Genomic DNA, 16,829 nt, shown 5'->3' on the forward strand with positions numbered 1-16,829 from the left:
ATTTAGACAATGTTTTGAAAAATGGAATAAAAGACTAGACAAGTGTATTAGTGTAAGTGGAGAGTACTTTGAAGGGGATTGAAGGTTTGTGCTTAAAATTTGAATAAATAAGTTTAAAAAAAAAAGTTCGGTTTCTTTTGGGTACCCCCTCATATATATCTTTTAAAATGGGACAGTCTGTGGGCATTCTCCTTGGAGTTTTTTCCCCCTTTTGTTTCTTTCCTTTATGGGGGAGGGGGTTTATCTCAGTTACTACATTATTAAAATATTAATTAGGAAGTGAATTTTATGGATGGTTATTTTAAAGTTTTCCTTTATTTGCTCCATGCATATTCAGTAGATTAAATTTTCAGAATGCTAGTTTTATTTCTTAAATCCTAGAAATCATTTAGAAACTCATTTACAAACTGTCACCCCTGATAATGTCTTGTGAAGTTTCTGATTGTCTTTAGTACTTGATATATGTTTTTTATAGTAGTAGTATACATTTTAGAATTGCTTGGTTGAGCAGCACCTCAAATTTGGTGTCATAGCAGTACCTTAGAATAGAAGTTTTGTATTGTGCTTAATTTCATATCCAAAAAAAAAAAAATTGCACTTCTGTCTGATTGTAACATTTTGGATGTAAGCTTTTGATGCAATTTCATTCTCTTCTACTTTTGATTAATTAGTTTTCCCTGCTCTTGAACCACTTCAGTTCTTAAAGTTACACTTGATAGTGGCTTGTTTTCTGTAGAAATCATAAATATCATATTCTGTATGGTAGTTCACCTTATCCATGGTTCATAAGATTAGATAATTGCAAGATTGGCCATTTTCATGATTCTTCAGCAGTACCTTGAAAGATTGGCCTGCAGTAAGATTATGTGAAATCTGACAGAATCCCATATAGGTAATGTGTCACTTCTGTTGTCTGTTATCAAATGGGATTCAGCCCGTATTGTCTTAATGCACACCACCAGTGGTGGGTAGAGACTTGTGAGGAATTTATGTGTATATACATTTTTATAAATAGGACCTCAGGTAGTGTAGTCAGTATAGCATCTGGCTATGGGCTGGATGACTGAGAGGTCGGAGTTCGAGTCCTGGTAGTGTCAAAAATTTTCTCTTCTCCATATCGTCCAGACCGGCTCTGTGATCCACCCAGCCTACTATCCAATGGGTACTGGGGGCTCTTACCCCGGGGGTAAAGCAGCAGGGGTGTGAAGCTGACCACTTACCTCCAGCTAGTGCCGAGTTAAAAAAAAATGTGAATCTATGCATCCTCTCCCCCATACGCCCTCATGGCATATTGCTTAATTTGTTGAGTACAAGGACAACTTACATTTAATAAATGTCTTGTGTTTGCTAATAAGGAAGACAGAATGGTTTTAATGTTTGTAAATAGATATATTTTACTTCAAGGCTATAAAAGGGTAGTTTATGCTTATAAAATTCATTACTTCTCACTGCCTTGTCCACTGACATCATTTTAGTATTTGCATGATTTGAAATTAAAGAGAAGTTGCACAGACAGAGCTTTAAAATTTTTTTCTAATGTTCTGTATGTTCTACCATTCGCCCCACACCAGCAATTAATACCTATGGCAGTTACTGTATTACAAAATTAAGTTGTTTGTATATCCATTATGTAAAATGTTGATTGTGAATTGTTGTACTAAAGGAACTCTGTGTAGTAGTCATGGCAGTTTTAAGATCTGAGGTATTGCTCTGACATTTGTTGACAGTAATGTAGTGGTGATTATTGTGATGTTTCCTTCCCTGTATCTTGTCCTGTATGCCTGCCTGATTATGTGTTGTGTTATTGTCTTGATTCAGTAGCTGTTGTTGAGTCCTCCCCCCCTGCAGACGGGCCGCCTGCTACACACATTCTCAATGAGGTTAGAACCTAATTTCTTACCATTTGGCCGCTTGCTCATGCTTCTGGGTGTTACAACCTCTTATTTCTCTTCCCTCTCAAATGGCTGGCTTTTATCATCTAACTACATTTATTTACTTAATTGTACTCATTTTATATGTCAAAAAATAGCTTCCGTGGGCTTTTATGCTTGATGGTTTTAGTTTCAGGAACTTTATGCCCTCTGATTTCACTTATATGATGATGTTCGTCATCCAGGCAGGTTTCATGCAACAAATGTGATAGCAGAATGTTGTTTAGTCGGTTAAATGATACATTTGATTTAGTGGTCCAGTTATTTGAAAGGTATGAATGGAAAAAGCAGAATAGGTGTAGGCCCCTCTGAGGTTTTATTTTGAACAATTAATGTAGAGCCCATGATAGTAAACAATGGTTTCCACTTCAGAGAGTCATGCAGTTGCAGTGTTGGTGCTCTTCAACAAATGAAAATTCCTTATAAGCTTTTTATACGTTTGATATATCTGTTCTAAATTCCAAATGAGCAGCTGTAATGGTTCATAATTCAGCATCAGGGTTTGAGGCCATTGCCACATTCGTTGTATAAATATGCTGAAACACTTTTCACATGCACTGTAAGTTGCTGTTACAAAACCGAAAATATTGTCATTAGTTTTAATTTTCATTGTAGAAATAAAGGCTGTAATAGAAGTTCACTGCTTCTAAGAGTAAATGCCATACACATGTTTGAAAATATACAGGTACATTGAAGAGTATGAATGGTGTTTCCATCTTAGAAGTTGGTGGTGGGTCATCTTGTTAGAACCTTTAAAAGGCAAAGGTTATAAAATTAGACATTAGGATTTGATGGTCAGTTCATAGGATGTAAAATGGCCAAATATCAACTATAGAGATTATTTCAGTACTGGCTGATGTTAATGTGACTTTAAGTGGCATATACCCCAATTCCCATTTCAACATTCTTCTATACAATTGTAAACTACCTGTTTGTAGCAAATGAAAAATTGATATTTGTAAAAACATTCCTTTTCTCTGCGTATATTAGTAGGGTTTGTAATTAACTTGAAATATAATGTATTTTATTATAGGAAGAGTTCAGGAAAGAAAATTAACGTATCATAAAATCACTGATTCTGGCTTGATTGTGACAGACCCAACTTTAATTGTAGACTGGATGTATTTTTAAATATTGACACAGTGTGTCCTGGCTTCACTTTCTGTCAGGATTCTGGGGTAATGTTTTTGTTTCCTTTTTTCACGCTTGCCTCATCTTGATTCAACCAGTTGCCGTGAGTAAGTATCCCGTTCACTTGCTTGTCTCCTCTCTTACCCACACTTTACAAAAGTGGAAGTGTTTTAGCTTTTGTAATAGCATGTGTGCAGTGGGATTTTGTGTGATTACAATCAGTTTCTCCAAGCAGTTTGTCACTTCTATAGCCCTTATAGCAGAAGCATGTAATATTAGAACTTACAAATGAGCAAATGTGTCGTCAAATTCCCCTGCAAGTATGTATATTTGTCCGAAATCAGTATTTTATTAAATTTTTTTTTCATATTGTGATGGACAGTCGAGATAAATGTCAGCATGCTTATATAATAGAAAAGTTCTGATGTTAGACTTATAGTGTGTTTAAATTCACTTTAATCCCCAGTATTCACAGGTTTTGTATTCTGATTGCTGTGACAAAAAGAAGACATTTTTTCGCTTAGTGTGGGGGTGGAGTCCAGCTGGGTCTGCTCGGCACAGCGGCCACTCATTGGCCTATTGTACCTGCCCTGGGTGATTATGATGATGGAGAATTTGGTGGAATGAAGATTGGCAGGGGAAACTGAAGTACTCGGAGAAAACCTGCCCCAGCGCCACTTTGTCCACCACAAATCTCACTTGACCAGACCTGGGATGGAACCTGGGCTGCCTCAGTGGGAAGCCAGCGACTAACCGCTTGAGCTATGGCGCGGCCCAAAAGAAGACATCAATATGAACATTGAAACGTGATTTTAATGATTTTTACCATTATATGAACCTTCCTCACAGTTCCATGAAACACCTTAGTATAGGAGCAGTGGTAATTATCACAAATTGTCCTGTTTGTAAGATGAAATATATCTGTAATGTACACTTCTACTTATGTTCTTCTTTACAAGCTTAACTGCACATTATTACAGAAATGTTGAGTGTATGTAAATCAACATGTCAGTTTTGGTGTCAGTATAAGAATTGTAAATATTAAATCAAGTAGGGATGTTGTTGTGCTTGGTGTTTGCTCCTGAGCAAACTGAGGAATGCATACTGAACTCTGCTTAAAGTGTTTTACTAGTCATAAAAATAAAAGTTACAGAACAGTCTAGAATACAGTTTCAGGTAAAATTGAAGGACAGTCAGCTTACAGAATGTACATACTTAAATTGATACTGCCACGTCAATGGTCAGAAATTAAGTGACCTATAAGGCTGTGCCATAGCTCAAGCGGTTAGTCACTGGCTTCCCACCATGGTGGCCCGGGTTCAATCCCGGGTCTGGTCAAGTGGGATTTATGGTGGACAAAGTGGCGCTGGGGCAGGTTTTCTCATAGTACTTCAGTTTCCCCTGCCAATCTTCATTCCACCAATTGCTCCACAATCACCCTCACCTATCTGGGGATGGTACAATAGGCCAGAAGTGGCCACAGTACAAAGGACTTAGTCCCACCCCACTAGCAATAAAAAAAGAAGTGACCTATAAGAACCATGATGGATACTGACGTTTTGGAGGGACATGCTGCCTCCATCTTCAAGGCCAACACCAAAGATTGAGGCACTATTTTTTTTCTGAAAGAATAACAACCCAGAAGACCACAATTTGAACAGTCATTGTCATGAAAATCTTGAAATTTACATGGACTGTAACAGCTTTTATGTTTCCTGTCAGATTAAAAAGCATGCCAAGATGGTGTCCTGGCACCACCCTAACTTGACTACAGCCCTCATAAATCTTTTACTTCTCTAGTGTGGCCACAACATAAATGCTTAATATTGTTTATGTCTGTGTGTGTGTGCCTACATACAAATTTAACTGAAATTTGTGAAACTTGCATTTTCTGTATAATAAGATGAAGTAACTCTTTCTAGATTAGTTCGCGCAAGGCACCGCTAGCCAAGATGGAAGACCTTGAGATGGAGCCATCGATTACAGCAGCTGTGACGGCTGATGTGTGACAGGCCTACCTCTGTGTAATGGATTCCTCCCACCTTTTCAGTTTGTGGCATCATTGTAGAGGGCACAGAACGCTTCCTTCCATTTTATTCATTGTGAATGCCATACCCAGTCCTTCCCAAACAGTACTGATGCTGTACTGTGCCCAGCTTGATGTAGGTAATGGTTTTGTTATCATTACTGAAATGGGTATGTTGCTGTTGCATACATTGTATTTATTTGAACATTCCATTCTTTTAATGAACAGTGACTATGAAGTTATTTCTGTTAATTTTTATGTTCCAGAGCAGCTTAATTTTAAAAATAATTTGCCAAATCGCTACTGTGCATGATATGGCTCTCGCTAAACCTAAACTTACCTAGAGCTTTTTTTGCTGGTAGGGAAGGGAATAGGTAATTTTTACTGATGAAGGCAGCAGATACCTTTGTAAAATATTAAGAAAACAGTATTTTTTTTTTGTATTTAGTAATGGATGCTATATATATTTTTTAATGCATAGAATTTTATTTGTGCAAGTTTTATGACTTTTTATATAAGGCAAAGTTCTTATCGGTTCACACTGTTACCATGTTATGGTACAGATTTGGTTACTGAAATTTTTAAATTTCTTAAATGCCATAGATTCTTCAGTTTGAGAAAACGTGGGAATTTTGGTGAAGGTTGATTTTTAAACAGAAATATTGCATACCTTTTCATACGTATAAGTGTATGACTGCAAGTCTGTGTGTCTATATGTATAAGTATGTGCAAGAATGTGTGTTGAAAGTGATTTCATGTGATCACTTTCCTGAAGTTTATATTTTACATTTTCCTAAATGCTGTAATTTTTTATTCTGAAATGTTTGTGCCAGGCATGTTGTTCTCTTTTCTGTTGTTCTTCAGTTATATTTTATTGAACTGGCCATTGTAGAGTGTATATTAGTATACAGTAAACATGTGAACTGTAAAAGCATCACTTCCAATTGATCCATTGAAAGAAATGGAAATAAAGATTTTTTCTTTTTTATATAATTTATGATTTATTCACAGTATCCATGTGATTAACAACTTAATGGAAATTATTTTTCCAGGGGTACTCCCTTTAAATTAATGTTAAGTTCTGATTACCACCACATATACCTTTGTAGGTACTGCCTTCCCCCCCATCGCCCCTTTTCCAATAACATTCCAATTTGTAGTCAGCTGTCAGTCATTTCAGACAGTGGAAGACATCACTAATGAAATGAATGATTTAAAGGTGATACCACATCCTTTAAACAGTGCTTCAAAAGTGGGAGAGGTGCATTGCCATGCAAGGTGACTGTTTTAAAGGGGATAGATAATATTCTGTGAGCTATAAATAGAGGAAGATATTCACAGATTTTGGGAACATGTCAGACTGCCCCCTCTCTTGTCATCAATTATGGGTGATCATTTCCCATTCATCAGTACATACTTTCTGTTATTGATACTAACTCCAAAGTATATGGAACTTACATTTCAATCATAAATTATTCACCAAGAGCATAAAATTTGACAAATTAAAATTACTTTTATCAATTTCACAACCATTTTTATATTGAAATAGTATCACTGTTTACTTACTTACGGTGCTGAGCCCTTCTGGAGGAGCTGCAAATTCTGCAGCTACTCAATTTCCAAGCATTTTATGGAACCTGAAGGTTCATTACCGTGTTCACAAGAGCCCTACACTGGTCCATATCCTGAGCCAGAATAATCCAATCCATACCATCCCATCCTCTCTCTCTCTCAGATCCATTTTAATATTGTCCACCCACCTACGCCTTTGTCTTCCCAGTGGTCCCTTTCCTTCTGGCTTTCCCACCAATATCCTATACACATTCCTCATCTCCCCCATTCGTGCTACATGCCCTGCCCACCTCATCCTCCTTCACTTCATCATTTTAATTATACTTGGAGAAGAGTACAAGTTATGAAGCTCCTCATTGTGCAGTTTTCTCCAACCTCCTGTCACCTCATAGTATCACTGTTTACAGACTTGCAAAACTGTGTGATATAACATACACAGTTTACAACTTCACAATGTAAATTATTATTTTAATATGTATGATAAATATTGTTGTAAACTTAATAGTTCTAATACTACCTACCTACCTACCACTCGGCGCTACAGCCCTGGGTGTGCCTTGGCCTCCTCTACAGCCAGTCTCCACGACCAATGCAGGCTGCTATAGGAATGGACCCACACATGATGACCCAAGGCTGGTTGTTACGTTTCTGAACAAAATTCTTTTTACAGGATGAGGTTGTTGGCCTCATGCTTAACCCCCAACCTGGAGGACCAGGGTCTCTCTCTTAGTCTGGACTCTATCCTTTGACCTTTCTGGCATGGGTGATCCTACCGGTAGTTAAACTACTGCTGGCATAGCTCTCCAGGTCACAGGGTCACACAAGCCCCACCACCACAACAAGGTGGAGACATCTTTGGAGGGAATAGTTCTAATAATTGGTGTAAACAACCCTTGAAGATGGTCAATTAATATAAAAATATATGTGGAAAACTGCTCAGTTTTTGTTGTTTCATAATAACTGTCACAACTGTCACCTTGAAATCAAGAGGTAAGTTGTTTAATGGTGGACATTCTGGCAGTAACTACAATGACATGGGTTCACTCCCAGGTTAGTTCATGTGGGATCTGTGGGACACATTTTCTGCAAGTACTTTGGTTTCCTGTGGCAACTGATATCAGATGCTCTGTTTCCCCCATACATTGTCTGAGTTTTGTACCAGAGGACTCTCTCACCCAACCCTGAATATAAAAAGAAAAGTCTACGCTACTGAAGAGATATCTGGCCCCTGGTTTCATTACTAGTTGGAATTATGTTACTGTTTGCTCTAGCTGTTGAGAATTTTACCGACTTTCTTTGAGATCTCTGTCTGTTCAGAATTGATGGTGACAGTTCGGGTTTGCTCTTCTGGTAGACTGGTTATTAAACTGTTCAACATGTTTGCTTATTCAGAGTTACTAACATTAACTGGAGTTCAAAACTCGACGCTTAAAGCTTAAAGCAATCCTTAGCCTACAGTATGGGTGCCAGATGAAAGTTGAAATTATTATTGTTGATGATTCATGTTGTTTGTACTGTGTGGATCTGGGAAGGGTTGCTGTCGTATTGTATATAATGTTGTCTCCGAAATGTCAACAAAACAACCCACACCCACAAGATGCAAAGATTGAAGAATGAACATCGAGATAGTAAAAAATCGTTAAATGTATACACACATCCACCGGGTGTAAAGCCTCAAAAGCTGACTCAGTACTAACTACAAGCCATTATAAGTCCTGAAGAAAACTAAGCTCGAATGATCACTACCTTCACTAACTGACACAAGGTCCAAAGCGGCTCAGAAAATTCTTCAGATTCTTCAAATTCGTTCCGTTTTAAAGGCGAGGGCACACCAAGGAAACTGGCAACAGCAATGTAACCTCAATTTCTGAGAATTGTTATCAGCCTGAGTTCAACAAATGGTACTCAATGTAGCAGCGCAAATTGAAACGGAAAGGCAGTTGTCGGAAATTGTGGCAGCGTCGCCGTTGCCAGTTTCTTTAATTCTTTAATTCTTTAATGCTTTAATGTGCCCTTTCCCTAAGAGTTCCGGAAGTTCACTACGTGGCAGTACAATCAACGATAGGTTGTCCTACCATCTGTTGGGACTTTGTGGAAATATTTGAAGTACGTTCTTATCGCTTCTGATCGTTCTCATATCTTACGATTGCTTTGGCTCGTCTGTCGGTATAAATGAAATATAGGCAGTACGGCTGTAATTTTAGAGTTTGCCAGAACTGACTAACTTGTAATTTGATTAATGAAATGGAAATTTGGCTGTAATAACGTACGTAATGTACAGAGATGTGAAACAAGTTCATGAATTCATGAATTAGGACACAGTTCCTCGCTTCATCGCTAGGGGAGCGAGGGGTGATGGAAACTCGCCGGCTTTCGGCAAAGGAAAGGACGGTAACCGCATTACATGTAAACAGTTAGGTGGCGGAGGTGGTTGGGTTGGTTAATACTCGTTCATTTTTATTTGAAATGAGCGATCATGGTTGCATACATCTGAATAATTTTAAAGCTGCAAAAGGGATACAGCCGTACCGAATAATTCACGCATATTTTGTTGCGTGTACAACAGCTGAGGCTCGAAGTAGAAAGGTGTGTGTCCGTCTTGAACTTGGCCATTTAACATTTATCGCTGTCATTTGGACAGTAGAATGCAATGAAATTAATATCAGTAATAGTTTGTTATGTTCATATAGGTAGTCGCTTTGAAAATGGTGAGTATGACTGGTACTTCTCAATACTTTGGCTCACTGGACCGAACGTCGCAGTAGAATTGTTTGCGCTCATGGAAGTCCTGGGTTCAGGCTTCGACCCCTAGAAATGCTGTCATGGCCAAGATTTATCGTGGTTTATCTCAGTCCCTACAAGCGAATGACGGCAATAATACCTCAAATTTAGCCACGATCTCTCTCTCCAAATCCCTTCCAATTCGCTATTCAGTAATCCAGTGACATGTAATCTGAACTTTTGACATCATCATTAAATAAATCGTAAATAAAGCAAATTATTAACGGAATTTGAATGTCTTTCTAAAACCAAGTTTTGCTTGTGTATTCATGTGTTTCAGTGATACTAGTATTACTTTTGTTTCAGGCCTTTGCGTGTTTTTGTCACATATGCAACAGTATTGGATCACGCCTACACTCATGTCTCCACTGCATTTTTTTCGGCTGTTATGTTGGTGGACATATTCAAGAGCATGCCAAACTCAAGAAACACTTCTTAGGTATGGACAGACAAAAGTAAAATTCTGTTATTTGATTAGTTATTATGCTTGATACAGATTTTGATTCTCACCATACTGGAGCACACTTACCAGGCCACATTTCAACTATTTCTTGTTAGACCCAATTTATTTGAAGTGATAACATTTGTTATTTGAACCTTTTGCTTATACAATACCCATATATACTCATACTGAATGTCATGGTCAAGTGGTAGTAATCCTTTATATTCTTGAAGTTCAGGGATGAAGTCTTGGCCTGGAGACTGACTGGCATGATGGAGGTTTTTATAACGCAAAGTTCTCATATTTAAGGACTGATGAATTAATGTTCTTAAAAGAATGACATTGCGGGCACATGGTAGTGTAGTTGGTTGAAGTGCTATGCTACAAACCGGAATGTTTCAGGTTCAAGTCTTGATGAGGTCATTGGATTTTTTTCAGTTGACCTAATCCTTCCAGCCACACTGTGGCCCCGGGGTCGACTCAGGCTCTAACAGAAATTAAATAATTTTCCTGGGGAGTAAAGCGTGGCCAGCGCGTAAGGCTGACAACCTTACCGCCATCTGTGAGCTGATTGTCTAGATAATGTGGGACCCTCAGCATCTCACAACCCTATGGGCCTTCACAGCCTGGTACAGGGATAGCTTTACTTTTTACTTTTTTAAAAGACTGAAATTCATGCTTCATATCTATAAACCTTGAAGTATGGAACATACATACAAATTTCAAACATTGTATTCTTTGAAGAGTTTAATCTTCTGGGATATAATACCATGTAGTCAGGTGAAAGTTAGGCGATGTTTGAGAGGAACATATCACCTCCATCTTTAGGGTTGAAGAGTAAGCAAAGTAAGGAATCGCTGTGAAGCAAGTACTGAGCAGAGCCTGCAAAAGGTAATCCAAACAAGAAATGGACAAGAAGGAGGCAGGATTCGGAGTGTGATATCCTCTTCATGCTGGTTTCTTGCTTGACGTACCCTTCAATGCTGAGGGGGTAATAAATCCTCCAAAACACTGATTGTCTTTCACTGGACTACACAGTGTTATGAACCAGAAGATAGAAGTCTTCATATCCATCATTGTGAGAACCTCAATTCCAACACTGTATTCTTCATCTTACAATTTGCCTTTGTTTTATCTCGATGCATTTTTTTATCAGACAGTTAAATGTGTGTAAAGAACATTTTCCTTTTCAGCTGTCGACCTTGCATATGGAGCAGTATTGTGCTTCCAGTGTGGTGATTATGTATATGACCAAGAACTGGTAGCAGTAGCACATGAACATCGACTGAAGGCAGCAAAGTCACTTGGCATGCCAGTTGTCTATCAATTTTGGGAACCAAGTCATCGTGAAATAGAACTCCTTCGAAGAAATCCACGCAGAAGGAAACTAATTGAAAATACTACAATAGGTGAGATGGGTATGAGATCTTAAGTTTCATGGTGACTGAATAAATTTCCTCAACCAATTGTGTGAAATGTTTTTATAGGAGCTGTGATGTGGTCAAGTGTTTAGCATCCTCTTCTGGTGTTCAGAGTTGCTCTGGTTTTATCCCAGCTGTTGTCACTAATATTAAAATATAAAGTAATATATTATATAACAGTGACAACCAGTGACCCAGTTCAGAAAACATGCATATTAAATTGCCTAAGAAATCAGACAGTATCAAACTTGTTATCTGTGCCAAATCCTAATTAAATAATTAGTAGAATTTTAATGTTCAGTGCTGCAAATACTGTGCTAATACTGTGTAAAACTTGGTCTCCGATATTAAGGGAAGAAAACAGACTGTGGGTAATTGTGAGCAGGGTGCTGAGGAGAATATTTGGACTGAAGAGAGATAAAACAATAGGAGGTCTGAGATAGTTGCATAATGAGGAGCTTCATAACCCCTACTTTTCACTAAATACAATTAGAATGATCAAGTCATGAGGATGAGATGGGCAGGGCATAGGAAAGGAGTTATGGTAGGAAAGTCTAAAGGAAAGAACTACTAGGAAGATTTAGTTATAGCTGGGGGCATGCTGTTAAAATAGAGAAATAGGATGGGGCGTATGTGAACTGAATTCATCTGGCTGAAATTAGGGATACATGGTGGCCTCTTGTGAACACAGTAATGATGCTTTGGGTTCTGTAACATGTGGGGTATATCTTAAGTGTCTGAATGACTATTGGCCTCTCAAAAAGCAGTTAGCTCCATGGTGTTAGTTATGCAATTTATTCTTTTGAGATGCATTTTCAGTGTACATCAACATTTTGAAAATCTCTTAATACTGATCATTGTTGCATACTGAACTTATACATTCTTCACATTTACTGTATTGTGCACTTAATTTGTTTAGCATTTGATGAATTTCGCACAGATTATGGTGTGCAGGTTTAGGGAACTTTTGACATGAGCATAGCACAGTTTTTTGGTACTGTCGGGAAATTCTAGAATTGGTTTTCATCTTATTGCTGGCACATGTTCATTCTTATGTGACTTGGAAGTTGCCTTTAAAACACATTCGTCCTTTGGTATTAATGCATAATTTTTTTTAGGTCTCCGTGGTCTTCTTAATTTAGGAAACACATGCTTCATGAATTGCATCGTACAGGCTCTCATTCATACGCCACTTCTTCGAGATTTCTTCCTTGCTGACCGTCATCTGTGTCAGTTTCAAGATGAACCTGGCCGCTGCCTTGTGTGTGAAGTGTCCAGACTCTTCCAGGAAGTACGTTAATAATATTTAAAATATGTACTGAATAAGCATTTGCACCTAAAATTACCATGAAAGTTGGTGTAAAGGTAATTCTTTGGATGTGCATTTAGGAACTATGGGGTTTGAGTTTCAGCCAGATTATTGATTATCCAGAGTTGGGTATTTCATGATTTTTCTCTTTTCAGATGAATGTTATAGTACCATCAAATGCTGACATACAATTTATGATTCTTCCACCTCACTGAGTGCTCTATAATTCCTATAGTTAGAGCATCATCTTAATATAATTTAAGAATAATACATCAACCATTTATAAATGCTAATTTCTCTAAAAATCATATACTACTACCTTTACAAAATTCTGTCTCAACAGAAAAATAAAGCAGTTTTATCTGTGAGAATTACAGATGCTGTCCTTTCAATGGTAAATATTTTCTTCACATGCTTTCAACCCTTTATTGATTTATTTTAATGCTTATACCAAAGAGACGAGTGTCACACAAAATTGTTCATTGACACTTCCAACATATTGATGGACTTTTTAAGAATGTTAAGAAATGTTTTGTCAGTAGGTTACCTTTATATTGTGACGTACCTATCACGTAACTGTTTTCTGTGTTGTCCGTGCCGAGGCTAAATAAGGAGCAGCGAACACTATTCAGTGAGTGAGGATTGAGCCAGTTACGAGTGAGTATTGAGTGAGTTACTAGAGATTAACGAGTCAGTTGCAGTCTAGCATTCGCTGGAGTGTATGGAAACAGGAGACGTATTTGTGATACTGCCCATGGCAGTAATTGTGAGAGTGAGTGGAATAAATTCACTATACCCAATATGGCGTGAAGTTATTTGTCACATGACATACACCCAACACGTGACAATATTTTTCTCACCCACTTCAGCCACGTGCTGGTATCTTAAGTAGGCACACCTAAATGCACTAACTAACTTCTAGAGAAGCTGATTGTCACTCAGGTAGTCAATAAGTTCTCTGCCGAATTCATGATTCTATTTTCCAACACTCAGAGAAGTGCCACTAAATAAATCCAGATTTAAGTGCTGTTTAATCAGTGAAACCCGACCTTAAATAAATCTAATTTCTGAGCATAATTGCATGGTTTGTGTGTTACAGTTCTATTCTGGTAATAAGGCCCCATTAACGCTGCATCGCCTGCTTCATCTCATTTGGACACATGCGCGTCACCTGGCAGGCTATGAACAGCAAGATGCGCATGAATTCTTCATTGCTGCATTAGATGTGATGCACCGCCACTGTAAAGAATCCAGCCCCCTTCCAACTACAAATCCACACCATTGTAATTGCATTATTGACCAGATCTTCACTGGAGGACTCCAGTCTGATGTTGTATGCCAAGCTTGCAAGTGAGTATTTCAGGACAGTCACGTGGTTGAATTTTAATGCCTTGCATATCAGGTAGTTTTTTACAAAGAATATGCAGCTGTTTTAACCCTTCAGTTATGCAGGAGATTTAATTCCTACTCACTCCTTGGGACGGAAGATATTTAAACATTTAAAACAGTAAATGCAACATTTCACTTAAAGTATAATAATTAGGGAAAAACTGGAGTTTTGTTTTTCTAATTTTCATATTACATTCAGAAATGTTTATAGAATCAGTGTATTCATCCACACTGCTTTCATATTATTTTTAGGCACAGTAAGCCTATAAAAATTAGGAATAAAATTCAGCTCAGTGTATTAGTCATGAAAGCATTCTATACAGAGTCCTATGTCACATGTGTCACCCCAATACGCAGTTTTTGACACACAAGACACTGTTTCTATGATCTTGATTTTTTGCAGTTGCTGAAATCTTGCTAATAAAATTTCTTTCTCTTAAATGGGGCACTATTTTGTCTGACAAATATCAACCCGCCACTTTGCGTTCTACAGCATTAGCAAATTTCACAAAGAGTCCCTCAGTTCACCAAATTCTGATTGACAATCGATCTGTTCTTTTCCTCGAGTTATTCCTCTATGTTATCATTGCGTTCAGAAATTTTCCTTTTCTCCCTTACAGTTTTGCATATTCTTCCAGTGTACGTTCACAGTTTTCTTGATTCTGCCATTTACCACAGAAGTGAGAAGAGCACAAATGTCCATTTTCGGTATCAATTTCCGAATCTGATAAAACTTTGTTCTGATTCACTTTGAAGTAAATATATTGTGACGTGTTGTACCAAGGTCAACACCTTCCCCCATCCCCAGCGGTGACGTAGCAGGTGAGTCAGCGCTCTCCCCCCCTCCTCCCCACACTGTGATGCGGCACTGCTTCCTGCTTGTCATGACGCAACACAACTGGCCGCTTCGCTGCTCATGGCTGGCCTTAGCTGCTAAAACCAGACTGTGTGATGTGTATTTATAGAACAAAGGAGAATTCATAATATTCATGTAGAGGACTCTTTACTGTTTGCTACATACTGGTTATAACACAATTCTTAGAGTCAACATCACATCTCAAAGTCCTACATTCCCCATGTGGTTTCTTGTTGTTACAAATTCCAATCTAGAAGCAGCACTGGTCAGAATATGCCTAAAGAGATTCAACTTTTCATTCGATCAACATTCAGGACAGCACAGAGTATAAGCCTAACATACAGTAAAACTTGGTTATAGCAACATCGGTTTCTGTGACACCTTGTCTATTGCATACAATATTCAATGGTACGAACTTATTCCTCATAAAGCAACTGTTTTTATACCTTGCTTAGTACGACATGCACAAATGCATCAACCTCGTATGTAACGTCATTTTCATTCCTGAATTTCTCTGATATCGTGGGAAAGTTCAATGTGTCTGTCCACCCTCACTTTCTCTACTTGCTGACGTGACTGTCCTGGAAGAATACGACCGCGGGCTGCAAGAGGAGCGTGGGTTTTATGCGAAAACAAGGGTGTGGGGTGGGACTGCGTGAATAGTGCAAGAGGACGCGGCAGGTTGTTAACTGCATTCCTTTCCTAGAATCTCGTCTAACAGGACCTCACATTGTCTACTTACCCTATAGTGTTCCTGCCTAAACCCAGAGAAGTGCAGTAGCGTAAACATGGCAATGAAAAGGAAAGTTTTAAGCATTGAAGAGAAAGTTAAAGTGATTCGTGAAATATTGTGTGTATTGTCAGTGAAAAGCGCTGTAATATGTCTTTGATAGTACACATTTGGGAAATTCCACGTTAATGTTATGTTAGTCTGTACTTAACTACGTATTTCACTAAAAAATGCAACATTTTAACTCGGTTTTTGGTAGATTTTTACGTGACTAACATAAGACTACTGTGGAAGTGCCCATTTCGGTTACAACGACATTCGTTTATAACGACACTATTTTTAGGTCCCTTTGATGACGTTATAACCAAGTTCTACTGTATTTAGTTCATAAGAATTTCCTAAGGTGGAGACAGGTTTGTATCATAATAAGCGCACCAACTGGTAAAGTAGAAAAACTTTTCAAATAATTCAAATGTATTACAACGGCCACGGGAAGTTCAAAGTGGGACAACATATTTATAAAATGATAGCCTACAATTTCCTCTTTAATCTCATACCAAAATAATTACTTTATGTGAAAAATAACAGTTCAAAGTGCAAGCTGAACCTTACCGCTGCACTACACCTGCTGTGTATGTTGGATGGCAACATGACAGAAACTGCTGGCATGCCATGTACAGACTACAGCATTTAAGTGTTAAAAAGAATTATACTGTGACTTTTCATTATGCCTTTAATTTGGTGGCAGTATTCTATTAAGATTGGAGCTCCAACAGATACATTAAATTTTGTAAAAAGAGATTACAGTGAAACAACCTCATGATCAGTGTCTGTTTAATTAATTTTAAGAAATGTAATTCTCGTGGCTCACAAATTTAAATGCATATTCATGTCATCTTTAAATGGTTAAATATGTTATCACATGTTAGTGACTAGACACGAGATTTGGATCGGTAGTTGGGTTTATTGAATGCTTATAACTTATAACTACAGTTATCTATAAGAGTGTCACTGATCTACCCTCTCTGTGAATAACTCCTGCAAACACTAAGTCTTCTGTGTGTTCCCCAGTCCTTGCATGGTAGCGAGACTTTAACTCATGACTCACTACTAACTGTTGACTTAGGCCGCGCCATAGCTCAAGTGGTTAGTCACTGGCTTCCTACCATGGTGGCCCGGGTTCGATCCCGGTTCTGGTCAAGTGGGATTGTGGTGGACAAAGTGGCGCTGGGGCGGGGTTT

General features: G+C 38.1%; 2 protein-coding genes across 9 annotated transcripts in view; both read left to right on the forward strand.

The window, feature by feature from the left end:
* LOC111870018 (lethal(2) giant larvae protein homolog 1) overlaps positions 1-5,446 on the forward strand; it is a 48,847-nt gene extending 43,401 nt beyond the window's left edge. For 4 of the 8 annotated variants that reach the window (XM_023861943.2, XM_023861939.2, XM_023861940.2 and 1 more), the window contains 2 exons: positions 1,819-1,880; positions 4,985-5,446. In XM_023861943.2, the coding sequence (XP_023717711.1) occupies positions 1,819-1,880; positions 4,985-5,071 (149 nt within the window). In that variant the 3' untranslated portion in view covers positions 5,072-5,446. Of the gene's footprint in view, positions 1-1,818; positions 1,881-3,160; positions 3,170-4,984 lie in introns of all 8 variants that reach the window. The other 4 variants (XM_023861944.2, XM_023861941.2, XM_023861946.2 and 1 more) reach the window with 4 other exon arrangements.
* A 3,356-nt stretch (positions 5,447-8,802) lies between these two features.
* Positions 8,803-16,829, forward strand: part of LOC111870026 (ubiquitin carboxyl-terminal hydrolase 22) — a 16,118-nt gene continuing 8,091 nt past the window's right edge. Inside the window, exons 1-5 of the mRNA XM_023861967.2 lie at positions 8,803-9,246; positions 9,748-9,880; positions 11,077-11,292; positions 12,423-12,595; positions 13,713-13,963. Coding sequence (XP_023717735.1) covers positions 9,127-9,246; positions 9,748-9,880; positions 11,077-11,292; positions 12,423-12,595; positions 13,713-13,963 — 893 coding nt within the window. The 5' untranslated portion in view covers positions 8,803-9,126. The remainder of the gene's footprint in view (positions 9,247-9,747; positions 9,881-11,076; positions 11,293-12,422; positions 12,596-13,712; positions 13,964-16,829) is intronic.

The sequence above is a fragment of the Cryptotermes secundus genome, unplaced genomic scaffold (assembly GCF_002891405.2).
Source record: "Cryptotermes secundus unplaced genomic scaffold, Csec_1.0 scaffold109, whole genome shotgun sequence".
Lineage (NCBI taxonomy): Eukaryota > Metazoa > Arthropoda > Insecta > Blattodea > Kalotermitidae > Cryptotermes > Cryptotermes secundus.